Below are 14,832 nucleotides of genomic sequence, written 5' to 3' on the forward strand. Positions count from 1 at the left end.
TCTTTTGTGCGAGAGACCAAAAATGCAAGTGACTTTTGCTTAAAAAAAAAAAATAGAAAGGTTCATGTTTTTTGTGGTTTAAGTGTGACATAAGCATTTAGGTTTTGCCATTGACAAGAAAAATGTCCCAGCTAAAATCGACTATGAGCAATGACAATGTAACGCCGACTGATGCCACAATGTCCACCACAATGCACGTGCAGGCGCAGCCAAATGAACAGGAAAAACCGCCATCCCGACAGCCAAGCATGGATAATGATGAGGACGATGGCACGCCTGATGATACTGAGAGTCTCGACTCCAACAGTAGTCGAAAGGTAAAACATTAGAAAACAAAAATTGCAAATAAAGAGCATGTTTTACCAATTTTTGTGCGATGTTATGCTGTAGTGTATACTAGATACAAATGCATTTTTATTTTGGACTGATTGTTTGTGCACAATACAATACCTACACATATGGTAACTATACTAGTTTGTTTAAAAGATTTGTCCTCTTATAATGTCGCTGCAGCCAACCCATAGCCAGTCTGCAGAGTATGGGTGCATGTGCAATTTGAAAAAAATGCACGCCAATTTTTCGGGGTTGCATGCATAAATTTTGCACCAAAGACATTTAACTGTCCTGCCTTGACCAATATTGCTTGCTTTGCGCCTGCTGACATCAGTCTTGCACGCGGACCAAAGGGTCATTTGCGCGGGACATGCCGGTCCTGCATGCCCCAGATGTTGTCCGGAACTGCCATGTTCTGCAGACTAGACCCATAGTACCTTTTGTATCTGGAGAATTTATATTGATGACATATAATTCTTGAATATGTTTTATATTTATGCCATTCGTGACATTTAAACAGTTGCAGTGTTGACTTACTTGTCAGCTTTACATTCCACACAAATATTTGAGACTTCGGCAATAAACTTTAATCCAAAACAAACACTTTTTTAAGTGTAGCTGGAGCGCATTCCGGTATGATCCACCAATCAGGCCTTTCACTGTTTTGCACTACAACATTTTGCAACTATTTTCTGCTTGGATTATATATAGTATTAGTGCAGTTGTTTTGCTATGTTTTCTTTCACCAAGCGACACAAAATCAAACTCTACATGTCAAGAAAAATTAGATTTAAGGTTCTATTTACACCTTGCTTGTGTCCTTTCAGTAATTATGGTTTAAGAATGAATTTACAATTTTCTATAGGACACTTCTCCAAGAAGTGGAAGAAACTTTTCAAGAGGTGTCACAATGAACACTTTGGTACAGGAGGGTGTATTGGAACCTGGACCTGGTGTACTGTCCATTGACTATTTGGTAGACACTCAAATTGTTTTGTTTTTTAATATTTGTCTTCCTAATGTACTGTGTCAGTTTTTATGTGTAAGGGTATGTGGAAGTTTGCTAAAGATAAATTTGACATGCTTTTGGGGGAAAATAAAATTAAGTGAATTTTTGCCATGTATGCAAAATTCAGGTGTTTAAGAAAATTGAGGGTAAATCAAAATCTGCAAAGGTATGTAAGAGATACATGATGAAAGCACTTCTCTATGCGAGAAAAAATGTTTGAATGTTTATTAACTTTTTTTGATAAATGTGGTTTAAGGAAAGCAAACAAAAATATCTGTGACTACAACATGACCTTTTGCTTTTCACCTAGCTATCAATGCAACAAAAGTTATCTTCTGTGGGATTTTTTTAAGAATGGTATATTTTGTTAATAGGGTCAGAAGTACTGTGGTGATTTATTACCCGATGGAAAGATTTTTTGGGAAAATGTTCAGTTTGCTTCACCCAGCTCTTGGGCAACATACATTAAGAAAAAAATAAATCCAGCAAAGAAATCAGGGTGTGGTTGGAATTCTGTCAAATACAAAGTATGTAATAATTACAACATGTGTCATAAATTCTGATCAATTTTTGGCTGTTAAATTTTTTTAAATGACTAATAGTTCATGGTTTTGGTTATAAATTAAAGAAAATATTGTTAATGGTTCTTCTGATTGTAAACTAACTGGTAAATAATATGTCTGTAACACTTTTTTTACATTTTCATAAAGAAGTGTTCCACTTCAAAACGCTTACGCTTTAAATCAGGAGTGGGCAACCTTTGTTACTGTGGGGCCAAAAACAAAAGCCAAAATTAGCTCGCGGGCCGCACCTGTGTATAACACAAAGTGATTTTACTTCGTTGCTTACCAAATATGCTTAACTACAAGTAAATTCGCATTTGATTCTAGCCACATATTGTCAGGTCGCCTAACAAAAAATAGCATCGGCGCATTAATCTGCTCAAAAATATATAATAGTTGGACTCGTTTGTCAGTACATTTCAAATTCAAGCGTCTCCGCGAGCCGCACAACCTTGAATCAAGGGCCACATGTGGCCCGCGGGCCGCAGGTTGCTCACCCCTGCTTTAAATGGTCAGAACATGTTTTTGTTATCTATTTTGCATGAAAATATATAAAAAACATTGGTTTTAGGGAAAGAAACTGGACAAACTTAAGTTAAATTGGTTTCGTAAGAATAGTGGAAATGCAGTCCCTGGACTTTCACCTGCGTCTGTGAGTTTGATTTTTGTCATACAGTTATTTTTATTTCTGCATTGCATATAATTTTCTATGTTTATTTAAATCTTGTCAGAAAGGTTTTGCATTTGATTTGTATTCTTTTGTCTGAAACATGTATTTGCAATGCAAAATGACAAAATTTTTTAAAGCAAAGAAACATACACTTTTATCCATGCAGAACTGTGATGAAGATTTAGTTGGACAACCCACAACATTAATCCTTGATAACAAGATGGTGAGGGAAAGAAAGTCCATAAAATATTCTGAAATAAAGCTGCAGGGATCTCTGTAAGTGTTGAACTGGTATATATATGTTAGGGCTCACAAAAAAATTGTTAACATATTTTTTATTACATTAAAATCAAATTCAAGTTGATTTGAGTTGTTTTTCGCATTGTTAAAGAAAACACAGCAACAAAAAACCTAATGATAACACTTGCAATTACAATGCAGTTTTTAGATTCTTACCCATTGTTTAGAGTATGACCTAAATTCAAATATTCCTTGTTTTCCACCAGGGATCCAAATACCATTGTGGAATTTGAGCAGTTTGATGAAAATATGGGTAAAGGTCAACCATTTTCAGTGGTAATATCCACATCTGTTCTTTTGATAATTGATTTCCACAGTCACCTTACAACCAGTGAAGTGGCTGGTTATCTTGGTGGTAGATGGAACCCAAATGATCGATGTAAGTATAGTGGTTTATTGTTGTTGATGGGGAAACAGCTGTCTCTTATTTTTAACAACAAAATTGAATGCAGGTCTCTATATCATGCAGGCATTTCCATGTAAGTGCAAGCTTTGTGACCAAGAAAATGCTGTGATTGTTGAACAAGAGGTGGGGTTAATGAGAGTAATGTATTGTGGTTGCTGGTAATAAAAAAATACAGATACTTTTATTTCTTGTCATTTGCAGTCAGGTTATATACCTTTTGAAATTCAATTGTATTGTTAAAAAAATTGCAAATATTCTGATTATTTATTTGTTCCCAAAAAATGGTGAAGTATAAAAAAAATTGTATGAAATATTATTGTGTTTTAGATAAGCAACAGTTTGGCTGCGCGCCAATTGATGCGTGTCGGGTGGTACCATTCGCACCCAACAAGCCAAGCTGAACCTACCCTTAGGGATATTGATGTACAATATGAAATGCAATGCAACAACATTGCCAGCCACCCAACAGTTGCATTTATCAATTGTAAGTTAAAATTTGTGTCTTCAAGTTTTTTTAAATATTATAGGAATATTACTTTACATTGGTAGATGTTGCATGTACATATAAGCTATTGCTGTCAGGCATAATATCAAGTTTATAGAGCTCTTCTGGCAAATGTACATTTGAAAAAAAAATATTTAAAAATATCAGATTTCTTTTTAGCACATTTATTATTTAATTTATAGGTAGGGAAAAACAATGTTAACAAATATTTTTAGCTCCGTTTGATGTAAGGGATTCAACCCGCTCCGAATCAGTATACAGCGCATTCTGGGTTGCTCCACCACCCGATGGCAGTCCTGAACAGGCCTATGGTGTTCCAATGAGAGTGAAGTACACAGAGTCTATAGATCACACAATCCACCAAGATATACTTCATGAACTGGTAAAGCACTCACAAACACTGAAGACTACTGCTTTTAAACTGAGATGTTTTTGTCTTGTATAGCACAACAGGCTAAGTTTTAATGCATGTTTTTATTGTGTACTTGAGAAGGTAACAATGTCACTAATTGTTATTTTATTAAATGACAGAGGTTGCTTGTTGACTATTACAAGCTGCATACAGATGTTATTACTTTTACTAAACTATGGAGAGGAACAATGACATATTTGGATAAGATCAAAGTAAGCCTTTAAATATCAAGTTTAATCGCAGTGCCAATATCTTATCTGTATTTATTTGCAGTTATCATTGACTGCCAAACTTCCAAAAGACAAATCGGGAGCTCAACTTATACAGTTTGTCCAAGAAATTCTTACTAAGGCTTGTCAGCCTGGATCTTTGACATAGAAGTTTGCAATTTAAGCATGATCTACAATCATATTTTTTTGGTGATCGATAAGTTTTTAACATGCATTTGATCATCATTCAATTTTTAAAAGGTTTTGGTGCCTAAAAAGCCAAATGTTTTTTTGTATTTACATTTTTGGTATGCTTAAAAACAGTTTTTTGCGACTTTGCAAAAAATGCTGCATTGTTAACATTACTGTAAAATATCAAAATGAATTTTCTACTTTTGTAATGGACAGAAAATTTTGAGGGGCCAACAAAGACTAATATTTTTCTACTCCCACAAATAAAATGCTGAACAAGCTATTCCAACCATTTCTGGACTTTTTGTTTGTCACTTTTGTTTGTCAAAATTTCGGACATACCAAATATACAATGAAGTATGTCATTTATAACCTTTAGTGAGAATAGTGTTGGTGCAGATTTTTTTCCCGGTTTTAACAACATAAGATTTCTCTTTGGTTTTGATTTGAGCTAAAATGAAAAGTCGTTCTTGCTCTATCCTCGGTGAAAACTACTCAATTCAACTTGGTTCAACATAGTAATGAACTGAGCTAAGTTAGCTGTTGGTTTACTAAGTTAGAGGTCAATCATTTTATGACTCCTGCCAAAAGTCCCAATGTTGTAACGACAAAAGATTGTTTTGTTCCACAAGAATCTTTATTGGTTGAAGACACGATCGGAGATCAACAGACAAAAAACAATATTCGAGCAGTGAGGCGACGAAAAAGCGTGCATAACGTTACAAGACTGGGCTCAAAAAATGACCAACCCAATTGTCCGTGTCCGAATTGATCATGAAAATTTTCGTAAAATTCATCAGCAATTATATCGTTGAACTTGGACGAAATATTGTTACAACTCAAGGCGAGTTTTTGGGCTTACAAACTAGTTGTACCAACAAATAGTTTAGAAAAGGCTTTGATACGTATTTTTGTACTGCGCTTGGTTGACATGCGGTTTTGCGTTCAAATTTTTACTCACTAAAAAAAACATTTAGTGAGTTTTCGAGAAATATTCGGAAAGCGGTAAATGGCCCCAACGATATTTCTAGTACCGAGGGGTGAAGAATGAAAAAACGAGCATGGAGACACCTTGAGACTGACAACCACAATCATAGGTGGCGTGATTGATGCCACACAAACAAAATACTACGATCGGAATAAATACGAAATCGCGGAAGCTTTTTATCTGCTTTCTGTAAGGTGACATTTTTGTGCGAGTCGTACGCGATATGGAAAAGCTATTTTGTTGGTGTAATTAGGTAAATTGGCGAATACGTAAATAGCCTATGTGTTTTTTGAGGGAACTTTTTTGACGACGTAACTGTATGGCGACATTGCTGGCAAAATTTGATTTTTTTTATTCGAAAGAAAACTGTCCCTTACTAGAGTTGCAGTTTATTAAGTAAATTTTCTAAATTCGCTTGAATTTACGCCGGTAAAATAAATTTTTAGGCCATAGCACATAATCTTACTGCATTTCGAGATCGATTTTTAAATGAAACAAACACCGTTGGATGCGGAATTGGACACGTAGGATTATTTTAACAAGTGCGTAGGAACAAACAAATCCGGCCTTCAAACATCACGCGCAAATCAAATTACATGAATAATTTTTTTCTGTGTAAGTTCGGTTTGAAATACGTAGTGGGCGAAATTTTGTCGAATTTCAAAATGGCGGACCGAATAGGGTTAGTGCATCTTACTGTACTGGGTAACACGACAGAAAAAACAAAAATAAACAACAAAAAAGATAGTTTACCCGACAACAGGACGAACGTGTACATTTTGAAACGGTTTCCAACACCTAGAACTGTTTTTTTCCCAACTGGAATATGTCAACCCACACAAAATAACAAAGATTTGATAAAATACTTTAATAAATTTTGAATTTCAATAAACTAAACCGTTCGTTAACTTCAATTGGAAATACAAACTTTAAAAAAATCTTTTTAGCTGCAAATTCATTTTTTTACAGAAACAAAGCACAAAATTATCTTCAGAATGTACCAAAGCATTTTAGGTGTTGGAATTGTTTGCAAAATGATAAACAAAACGTCGGAAAAAAAGAAAAAGCTTCAACCTGTCGGTGGTAGATAGTTAGGATCGAGGTAGTTATATTCGCCAGGTCTTTGTGCGGCAATTCTTGTGTAATCGTCATCTGCAAACGGTCGGGGACTTCCCAGATACGAGAATGACTCGCCTTCTGATGGCACGTGACTTGTCATACTGCTCGCGCACACTGGCTCCATCCGGTGGTTGATTTGGTGGCTGCTTGTCTGGAAATTTCTAGAAAAGGACAAAAGTTGAAGTAGTTACGTAAGCTATTGCTGCCAGGCCTAATATCAAGTTTATGGCAATTGTATTTTTAATTTATACAGGTCGCCTTCATCAAAGGCAAATAGCGCTAGTACAGTGTATGATAAACAAAGGAACAAGAATTAAACGCAAGCACGTCACAACGCAACGAAAACACGGCGTTGAAATAGTTATATTCCACCAAAAACAGTGGTTCCCAACCTGGGACGAATATAAAAACATAAAAAGGAGGATTTTACTTAAATTTTTACATGTTGTTTTTTAAATAGACACTTAGGCTCTGGAAATATGAAAAAAGAGTCAAGCAAGTTAAAAGAGTCAAATAAACACAAATCAAGTAATAAACCAAAATTGCAAGTTTTTTTCATTGGTTTGCACTAGAAAACATTCAAACTAGTTCACTTTAGCAAATTTCAGTTCATGTTTATTAAAATATTATGATGAACAACCATATTCTCACCTTTTATTTCGCATACAGGATTGGCATAAGTCGACCGAATCAGCTGACGGACAATCAATGCAGTGGTAACGTACACCTTCAATCGGTTCGCATTTGCACATATCACACTGGAAAACGAAACAAAAAACTATGTCAAAACAGCAATTTACAACACAGCAAAATGCATGGATGTACACTTTTTTCAATCCAGATTCTATTTACAGTGGATAAAACTGACGCACGTTATCCCAAGTCCCAACAAACCACATTTATTTATTTTGCCTTAATGTGATTTTTTACCACCAAAGTTTTGTCCATGTCAGTCCCAAAATATAAAAGATTCACTCACAAGGTTAAAAAGTTTAATTAAGGCCTGCATTAAATTATTCCCCTTTGTTTGTTGTCTCTAATCTAACCTTTTTGCTTGAAAAAGTAGATCTCAAAACATAATGCTGACCTGGTAACCATGATGTTGGGCAAGAGCTTGTTTACCATTATTATTGAACATATTTAACTGTTGTCGGCGTTGACGCTTTAAACGAAGAATTTCCAGGTATTCATCGGAGTAACGAAGATCTGCTGGAATATCTTCTTCATCCTGCATAGGCAATGAGTGTATAATTAAAACTGCATGTTAGATTTTTGTTCTGTCTTGACAAGATACACCAGATTAAACAGTTGAATCTCTGTGATATACAGGCTACAACTTGCATTCATTGACACAACAAAACATTTTTTGTGTCAATAAATGTAGGTGCATATAAATGCAAAAAACACATTTGTCTGCATTTTATCAGATGCCTTTGGACTTCTGGTTAAATTTATGGTCAAAAACTATATTGTACACTGCTACTTAATTTTAGTGCCATATTTTAACTGTTAGGACCATGTTTTTTTTACTGTTGTGCATTGCTGGACATAGAAAAACTTACTGAAACTTGTTCTGACTTAATTGCATCCCAACCCTCTTCATCCTCATCTTCCCGTGATCCTCTGGAGGAAAAGTGAAAGTCCTCCTCATCTTGCATCCGCACAGGAACATGAAAGTCAGAGAAAAAGGTTGAGATGCGAGTGAGGGCCTGCTGGGGGTGAGGCTTGTTCTAAAAAGGAAAAGGAACGGACATAGTTGTTGTGTTAAGATCTTTTAACTTACAAGGTCAAATTCAACCACAAGAAAGATTATACTGTACATTTAAACTTATCCAAATAGATCCAAAAAAGAACATTTCAAAAATGAACCACAATGAAAAACAGGTGAAAAAAGGTCAACTTGCAAACTGATACAAACTTATTGTTACAAGTTGAAATTGTTTTTCAAACAAACCCAAACTTAGTACGAAGCATGTGAGAAATGGAGTAAGGATGTAAACAGTTTCGTTTAGTACCTTATAAAGTCTTCTTGATTTGCAGCTTTGCAAGCGTTCAAGTCTTGGCATTCTTCCAGGAATTGGAAGTCCAGCCTTGGCAAGTTTGATAAAATACTTTTGCACACGAGATTGCACTTGTAGCGGTGTTCGGTCACCAAAGTCTGCTGCTATCTTACGATATCTAAAAAACAAAAATTGTTTTGTACTGGATCTCAAACCTGAAATGTTATTTAAATTGCCAGCTGAGCAAAAGTTCATCACATGTGCGAGGCGACAACACTATTTTAAAGTGTTGGAAAATGTGTTAATACCTGTTAAACTCTACAGCTTCTTGTGGATATTTCACTAGAAGTTCTTCAAGCTTTCGTTGTTCTTCGACTGTCCACAGTTTTTTTGTTGATTGGCCTCGAACTTTAGTATTGTCCTGGTAATTTTGAGTGAGCAAATTTAGGATTAAGAAAATGTGTGGTTTATTTCGCAAACAGAAAAATTTGACTACAGTTGCAAGTCAATTATTTTGGAATGACTTTGTTAACAAAAAACAACACATACCATGGATGTGCTTGCTTCTTCAGTGGAAATGTCCTGTATTAAGATAAAAAACAGTGTATAACACAGTGCTCCTCAAAAACATAGTTTGAGAACATTTACTTGGCTCAAAAACATAGTTTGAGAACATTTAAACGTAAAAATTTTACTATTTATTTCAGCTGATCATTAAAAATAAGAATTCACAAATATTTCAGTCCAAATTATAAGGTTTTCAAAGGATTGAGGTTGGATATTTAAGCATCTGGAACTTCTGAAGCACTTAACCTGCATGTAACTTCATTTACTAGAAGATATGGAAAAAATAAACATACCCGTGGTACAGATCGGAGGCCAAAGTTAATCTTTTTTCGTCGCGTAAATGGCTTAGAAGGAGTGGAACTGGTAGAGGAAAAAACATGGTCAAATGTTCCAAACTGTGACATGTATTTGGACCAATCAATAGCAGGTAAATGAGGAACTTCAATGGGGTCAGGTAGGTTCATGTCAACCTGCAAAACATAAACTTTCTGTAACCAAAAGACACTTAATTTCATCATGTTCTTGTACAACAGATCTAGCAGATCAGAAACTTAAACTAAGTACAACAATGAGTTGATTCGAACAGGATGCTACCTTCACCCTTTTTTCAAAGCATACATAATTGCAGTAAATTTCTTTTACATTTTACCTGTTGTTGTAATTTGTTGACAAACTCAATGGGGTTTTCAAGTGACTGCTGCAAGCGCTCCTCTAACACATCAAGGTCTGTTATTGCTTGCTTCCTTTGTGATTCCAAGGTTGCAGCAACTCTCAACACAGAATGGTAGCTAAAAACATTTGTTATGTACACATTTGTTGCATAAATGGTATATATAACAACAGAACCGTTAAAATCAATTTTGACAATACATTTTGAAATTGAAACCCTCCTTAATCTCAAATATGGTGAACATTTTAGTAGAGATAAGCAATCTGTGGAAATTTTTTCACTTATCTGTACTCACTCTTGGTTGTGCTTTAAGGCAACATGGTCTGACTCAAAAAAATAAACTTCAGGTCCAGTTGGTGGTTCTTCTTCGAATAGGGGCAATGGTTCTGAAGGGTCTGCAATAGACACAGGTGGTGCCAATGCTTTTTGCACAGAGCTGCCTCTCCACCGACCACGCCCTCTACCGCGGCCACGCCCCCTTCCCCTGGAGTAGGTAGAGGTTGGAGTGTTGAACTGTTGGCTGGCTGGGGAAAGTGGTTTTGAGGCTTTTTCTTGTGCATGTATGGGAGATTGTGGTGGTGAAATAGCAGTGTTTTCAGATGATGGTTTGGTGTGTTTGTGGCTTGGTGAAGAATTGTCTTGTTGTGTAACCTTAACAGCGTCATTTTCTTCAGTGTGTTCATCATCAGATAACAGTTTTTTATCGATGCTCTCTTGTTCACTTGTAACAGATTCCACATCCGATGAAAATTTTTGACCTTGTTTTTAGAAATAAAGTTCATTAAAATAGTGGAAAATTGTCTACATTGATTGTAAACATATATTTTTATGGTACCAATAAAGCTAAAATCTGTTCACATTCAATCATACCAATCTACTGCTTAACAAGGACAATTCCTTAGACAACCAGTTTAAAATGGTTCTGTAGGTTAAAGTCCAGGTTTTATGAACAAACATGATCTTTATCAACCTTAGGTGGTTTGAAACGCAGGAGAAATGTTTTTTGTGGAAATAATAAAAATTGTAAGCAAGATCACCTGAACTAGTGCTTGCATGTTTTCTTCTGGGTCTGTGCACCATTAGATCTAAACCTAATGCATAGAAATTTGGTTGACACTTGATGCCTGAACTTCTTAAGTTGCGTCGTCGCCATTTGATATATTTGTCTTCTGGGCTAGTCTGTTTGATAATGTAACATGATCACATAAAAACTACTAATGGAAATCACATAACAGTTACAACAACAACTGTAGGCCGTTTCATAATGATGCTCAGAAACTGAAACTATTATTGTGAAAAAGTCCGCAGTAAGTTTTTTGCTTTAACTCCATCACACTACAAGGTGCACTGTATTTCCAAATATAAATTCTAATGCACAAAATTCTAGTGTCAGTTTCATACAAACAGTATGTTTATTTATGTATTTAAGGTTGAAAGTAGCATTCTTTTATTTTATGCAAACACTGGAGTTAGTTTACACAGTTACGCTTTATTTGTTGAGTTAAATGTACTTAGATAACAGTACTATCATACAAATCACCTGGGATGTGTCTCCATCATTTAACTCCTGTTTGATCTGATCAGCAACAGTGCTTTGGCTGCTGTTGTGCACATTTACACCATTTATGTCACAGTGAGTCTTGTTGTTGGAGGTTGTGGTAAAACTTGCAAATCGATTCAACTTTTTGTCCTTTGCGGCACATTTTTTGCAAACAGTTGATTTTGTCAAGCTGCAGTCACAAGCGTTTTCTGCTTCTTGGGAACTTATGTTGTCACATTCAGAATCAGAAAACCAAAGTCTTTGTCTGACAACTTTCCGATTGTTTGTAACATCAACATTGTTGTGAGAAATGGCACCAGTAGAAGAAACCAATGGACTTTTGTCTTGCACTGTCTTTAGAGTTTTAGGTGAAATTGCACTGAACAAGCAAAAAAGTAATGTTATTGTAAAATATAAGATAAAATGCAGAGAAATATACAAAAAGTCAGCTAAGACAAAAACCTTAAATCAATCCAAAAAAATATTGCAGTATCGCAACTTGAATTTAATTATTTATCTATGACTGATGAAAATGTTTTTTTTATAAAATCACAAAATAAAAGATAAAGTGTTGAATTTATCTATATATATATATATTACTTGGTTTTCTTGTGATTGAAAACAAATTCCATAACTGATGCCATTTCTCCCTTTTCAGACATTCGTCTTAGTCTTCGATAACCTTCTGACCGAGATGTATCCTACAAAACAACATGTAATGCAATCAATTTAACTTTGAACTAGTCAAGCAATTATATTTCTGACACTGCAGTCATCACAGCTTTATATAGGTGTGACCTATATCATAACAATACATCAGCATCTTAGTATAGTTTTGATGGGTCAACAAGCAGTGTGCGATAAATTATGCACAAAGATACGCTGTAAACAGTCTTTTTGTATGTTTACATCGCACACTGAGACTTTTAAATGCACCACTTGTCTAGCCACAGACAGCTAGTGATTATCACCAAAACACTGGCTCTGCTACAAGCTTACTTTGGGAATTCCCCACTATTTCATCTGCTCTAAGGGGATTTCCCATGAGAACAAACATTTATTACATTGAGTAAGCAAGCAAAGGTATGTGTGTTATATGGATCATGGTTGTAAAATGTCAATCCCACTTATATGGTTTTATTTGGTTTGTACACTGTTATTTGACCAGACTAACATATAAAACACAATGCTCATTTTTAAGCACACCAGAAATTGAATAAAACATACCTCTGATAAATGACGCTTTCTTGACAAAATTTTAAAAGGTGTTGAAATCTTGTCTGGTTTCTCATTAGATTCTTCACTATTCTTCTCTTCACTTATTAATCCATTGCAAGAACCATTACCAAGTGTTTTTTGGTCTTCATGCATAGTTATATATGAGTCTGAATCAGTGCCTTCTTGTTTGCAAATATTCACTGGTGACACATTGCCATTGGTTGTAGCATCCGTCAGGCAATTGTCATCCAATGATTCCAATTTGGTAAGAGCAGACTCCGGGTCAGTTGGTATAACCTCTTTGATTTCCACATCTGCTGAAAACATATTTTTACAACCCTTTTTTACAAGTATATATATATATTTCTTTTATGCATTAAAGAGAAACCTTATACATTACTTCAAAGCCAAATTATTGTTTATAGGAATAAAAACATTATAGTCAAACAAAAAAAGAAATCATAAAAAATTGTTTTAATACAAATCGTGAACTCTTACCACCAGATGAACTATTTGACATTTTGTGATTCGGTTTTTCATCATTTTTGACTGTTTTCCGTCTTGAAATCTTGGTTGGTGTTTTTTCCTCCAAATGTTCACTTAATATTGAATCTGTTGAATGGTTGGATGACGATGATGATGAACAAGTGGAGGAACGCTTGTTGCGAAAACGTCCCCGACCTCGTCCCCTGTTACCACCTCGGCCACGACTTCGTGTACCTATGGCATCTCCATCTGCATAAACATTCAATATCATTATTTCTAATTTATGATGGGTTTGTTATTTTTGCCTCAATGTAGAAGTACTCATAAACCAATTTTATTTCCACTGTATACACTTCACAACGTACATTTAATAAACACATTATGGTGCAAATACAGTTATATATACTGACTGATCAAACTTATATTTTGTACATAATCCTGCCAAACACATTAGCATAGAAAAATGATTTTGAGTGTTTTATATTCAAATGCACATTTGCTGTATATTAGCAACTGGGGTTTTATGATACTTTATTGTAAATCAGAGTTTAATGCCATCAGGTAAAACCAAATACTAACCTTTGTTGCCTTTTGGACTGTAGTACGGCAACTCAAAAAATGCATCATTTGATGCACTTCTTGTGTTCCGCTTTTGGCCACTTTGATCAGGAAAGCTGCTGTTAGAGCGTGTTCGCTTGGCCACTGTCCTACCTCCAGATGAACCTCTCCCGTTTATAGATGTTACACTTAACTTCCGCTTTCCACGAGCTACTGGACTGCTAGTTGTTTTCATGACAATTTTGGTTCACTTCATGCCATTTTAACAACTATTTAAATAAACCTATTTCCTGTTGACAGAAAAAGTTTTAGCCTTCAGTCTGCAAAGCAGCTGCATGGGTGAGTTGTTTTTGAAAAAAAATAGCACACCATTTTTTTTTTTATTGAACGCTGAAATTAAGCATAAATTACAGCCTGGCCCTGTTTGTTACTTGTGTTGTGAACCGAACATAGTTGTCTTGAAAGCATGCAACACATGCATGTGAGACAGTGGTCCTGCATGTCCGAGAACTTGCCAGAACTGTCATATTCTGCAGACTGGGCATTTAGAAGACAGTATGCCAAGATATACACAATCTTTATTGCCAGAAAAACATTTAATGTGTTATGAAACATTGCTGTTAGCATTGTGCAAGGTAGTGTCTGTACTACTGCTGATTTTCTATGTTGTTGGGGTTATGTCACAAGGAAAAACCAAACAATCTTCTTTCATCTGAAGTCTGAACCAAATGAAAGCAAATAAACACATACATTTCTTTTTGACAAATGAAGAATAAAGTTTTCTGACATGTGACTTTAAACCTTGAACTTTTCAACCTTGCTCGTTTTATGCACTGCATGTTCCCGTCAAATATGTACTAAACGATGTAGAAATTTAATGTGAGTTTATTAATTACAATGCAATTCAAAAATTAAGTCACATTTGCACATTTGTGCGCCATTGTTTAAAAAAACGTTGGTTTTAATTTTAGTGGTAATGATAAATTGCACATTGCATCACTTGTTTGATCTGTTTATTTACAGTGCTGAAATGCAAATTAACTATACAGCACAGGTTCTTTGAATACAATACAAACACGCCAGTCAA

At 35.2% G+C, this 14,832-nt stretch overlaps 2 protein-coding genes across 3 annotated transcripts; one reads left to right on the top strand and one right to left on the bottom strand.

Annotated features, from left to right (window-relative positions):
• The first annotated feature begins 45 nt into the window (after positions 1 to 45).
• Positions 46 to 4,971, top strand: LOC145205706 (MPN domain-containing protein-like). The gene is made up of 11 exons (XM_080078453.1): positions 46 to 317; positions 1,199 to 1,309; positions 1,717 to 1,869; positions 2,477 to 2,557; positions 2,742 to 2,851; positions 3,082 to 3,254; positions 3,328 to 3,404; positions 3,609 to 3,765; positions 4,002 to 4,168; positions 4,318 to 4,410; positions 4,472 to 4,971. The coding sequence occupies exons 1-11, from the start codon at positions 123 to 125 to the stop codon at positions 4,574 to 4,576; spliced, it is 1,422 nt and encodes a 473-aa protein (XP_079934579.1). The 5' UTR covers positions 46 to 122; the 3' UTR covers positions 4,577 to 4,971.
• A 243-nt stretch (positions 4,972 to 5,214) lies between these two features.
• LOC145205697 (uncharacterized) lies at positions 5,215 to 14,488 on the bottom strand. 2 transcript variants are annotated; one of them, XM_080078438.1, is made up of 16 exons: positions 13,767 to 14,488; positions 13,200 to 13,436; positions 12,711 to 13,018; positions 12,084 to 12,184; positions 11,484 to 11,862; positions 10,981 to 11,122; positions 10,239 to 10,701; positions 9,923 to 10,061; positions 9,567 to 9,743; positions 9,256 to 9,288; positions 9,015 to 9,127; positions 8,722 to 8,884; positions 8,269 to 8,436; positions 7,794 to 7,934; positions 7,358 to 7,464; positions 5,215 to 6,867 (listed from the first exon to the last, which is right to left on the bottom strand). In XM_080078438.1, the coding sequence occupies exons 1-16, from the start codon at positions 13,978 to 13,980 to the stop codon at positions 6,657 to 6,659; spliced, it is 3,096 nt and encodes a 1,031-aa protein (XP_079934564.1). In that variant the 5' UTR covers positions 13,981 to 14,488; the 3' UTR covers positions 5,215 to 6,656. The 2 variants fall into 2 exon arrangements, with proteins under 2 accessions (XP_079934564.1, XP_079934565.1); XM_080078439.1 differs by having other exon boundaries at positions 12,711 to 13,015; positions 13,767 to 14,485.
• Between the last annotated feature and the right edge of the window lie 344 nt (positions 14,489 to 14,832).

This window comes from Phallusia mammillata, chromosome 8 (assembly GCF_965637545.1).
Source record: "Phallusia mammillata chromosome 8, kaPhaMamm4.hap1.1, whole genome shotgun sequence".
In the NCBI taxonomy this organism is placed as follows: domain Eukaryota; kingdom Metazoa; phylum Chordata; class Ascidiacea; order Phlebobranchia; family Ascidiidae; genus Phallusia; species Phallusia mammillata.

Bases quoted from the DNA above. Each gene is read 5' to 3' on its own strand.
- LOC145205706 (XM_080078453.1), top strand. From the start codon at position 123: ATGTCCCAGCTAAAATCGACTATGAGCAATGACAATGTAACGCCGACT. The intron at 1,870-2,476 runs GTATGTAATAAT...CATTGGTTTTAG, and splicing joins GGAATTCTGTCAAATACAAA to GGAAAGAAACTGGACAAACT. The intron at 2,558-2,741 runs GTGAGTTTGATT...TTATCCATGCAG, and splicing joins CTGGACTTTCACCTGCGTCT to AACTGTGATGAAGATTTAGT.
- LOC145205697 (XM_080078438.1), bottom strand. From the start codon at position 13,980: ATGAAAACAACTAGCAGTCCAGTAGCTCGTGGAAAGCGGAAGTTAAGT. The intron at 11,863-12,083 runs GTAATATATATA...TTGCTTGTTCAG, and splicing joins TTCAATCACAAGAAAACCAA to TGCAATTTCACCTAAAACTC. The intron at 7,465-7,793 runs GTCAGCATTATG...TTCGTTTTCCAG, and splicing joins CCCAACATCATGGTTACCAG to TGTGATATGTGCAAATGCGA.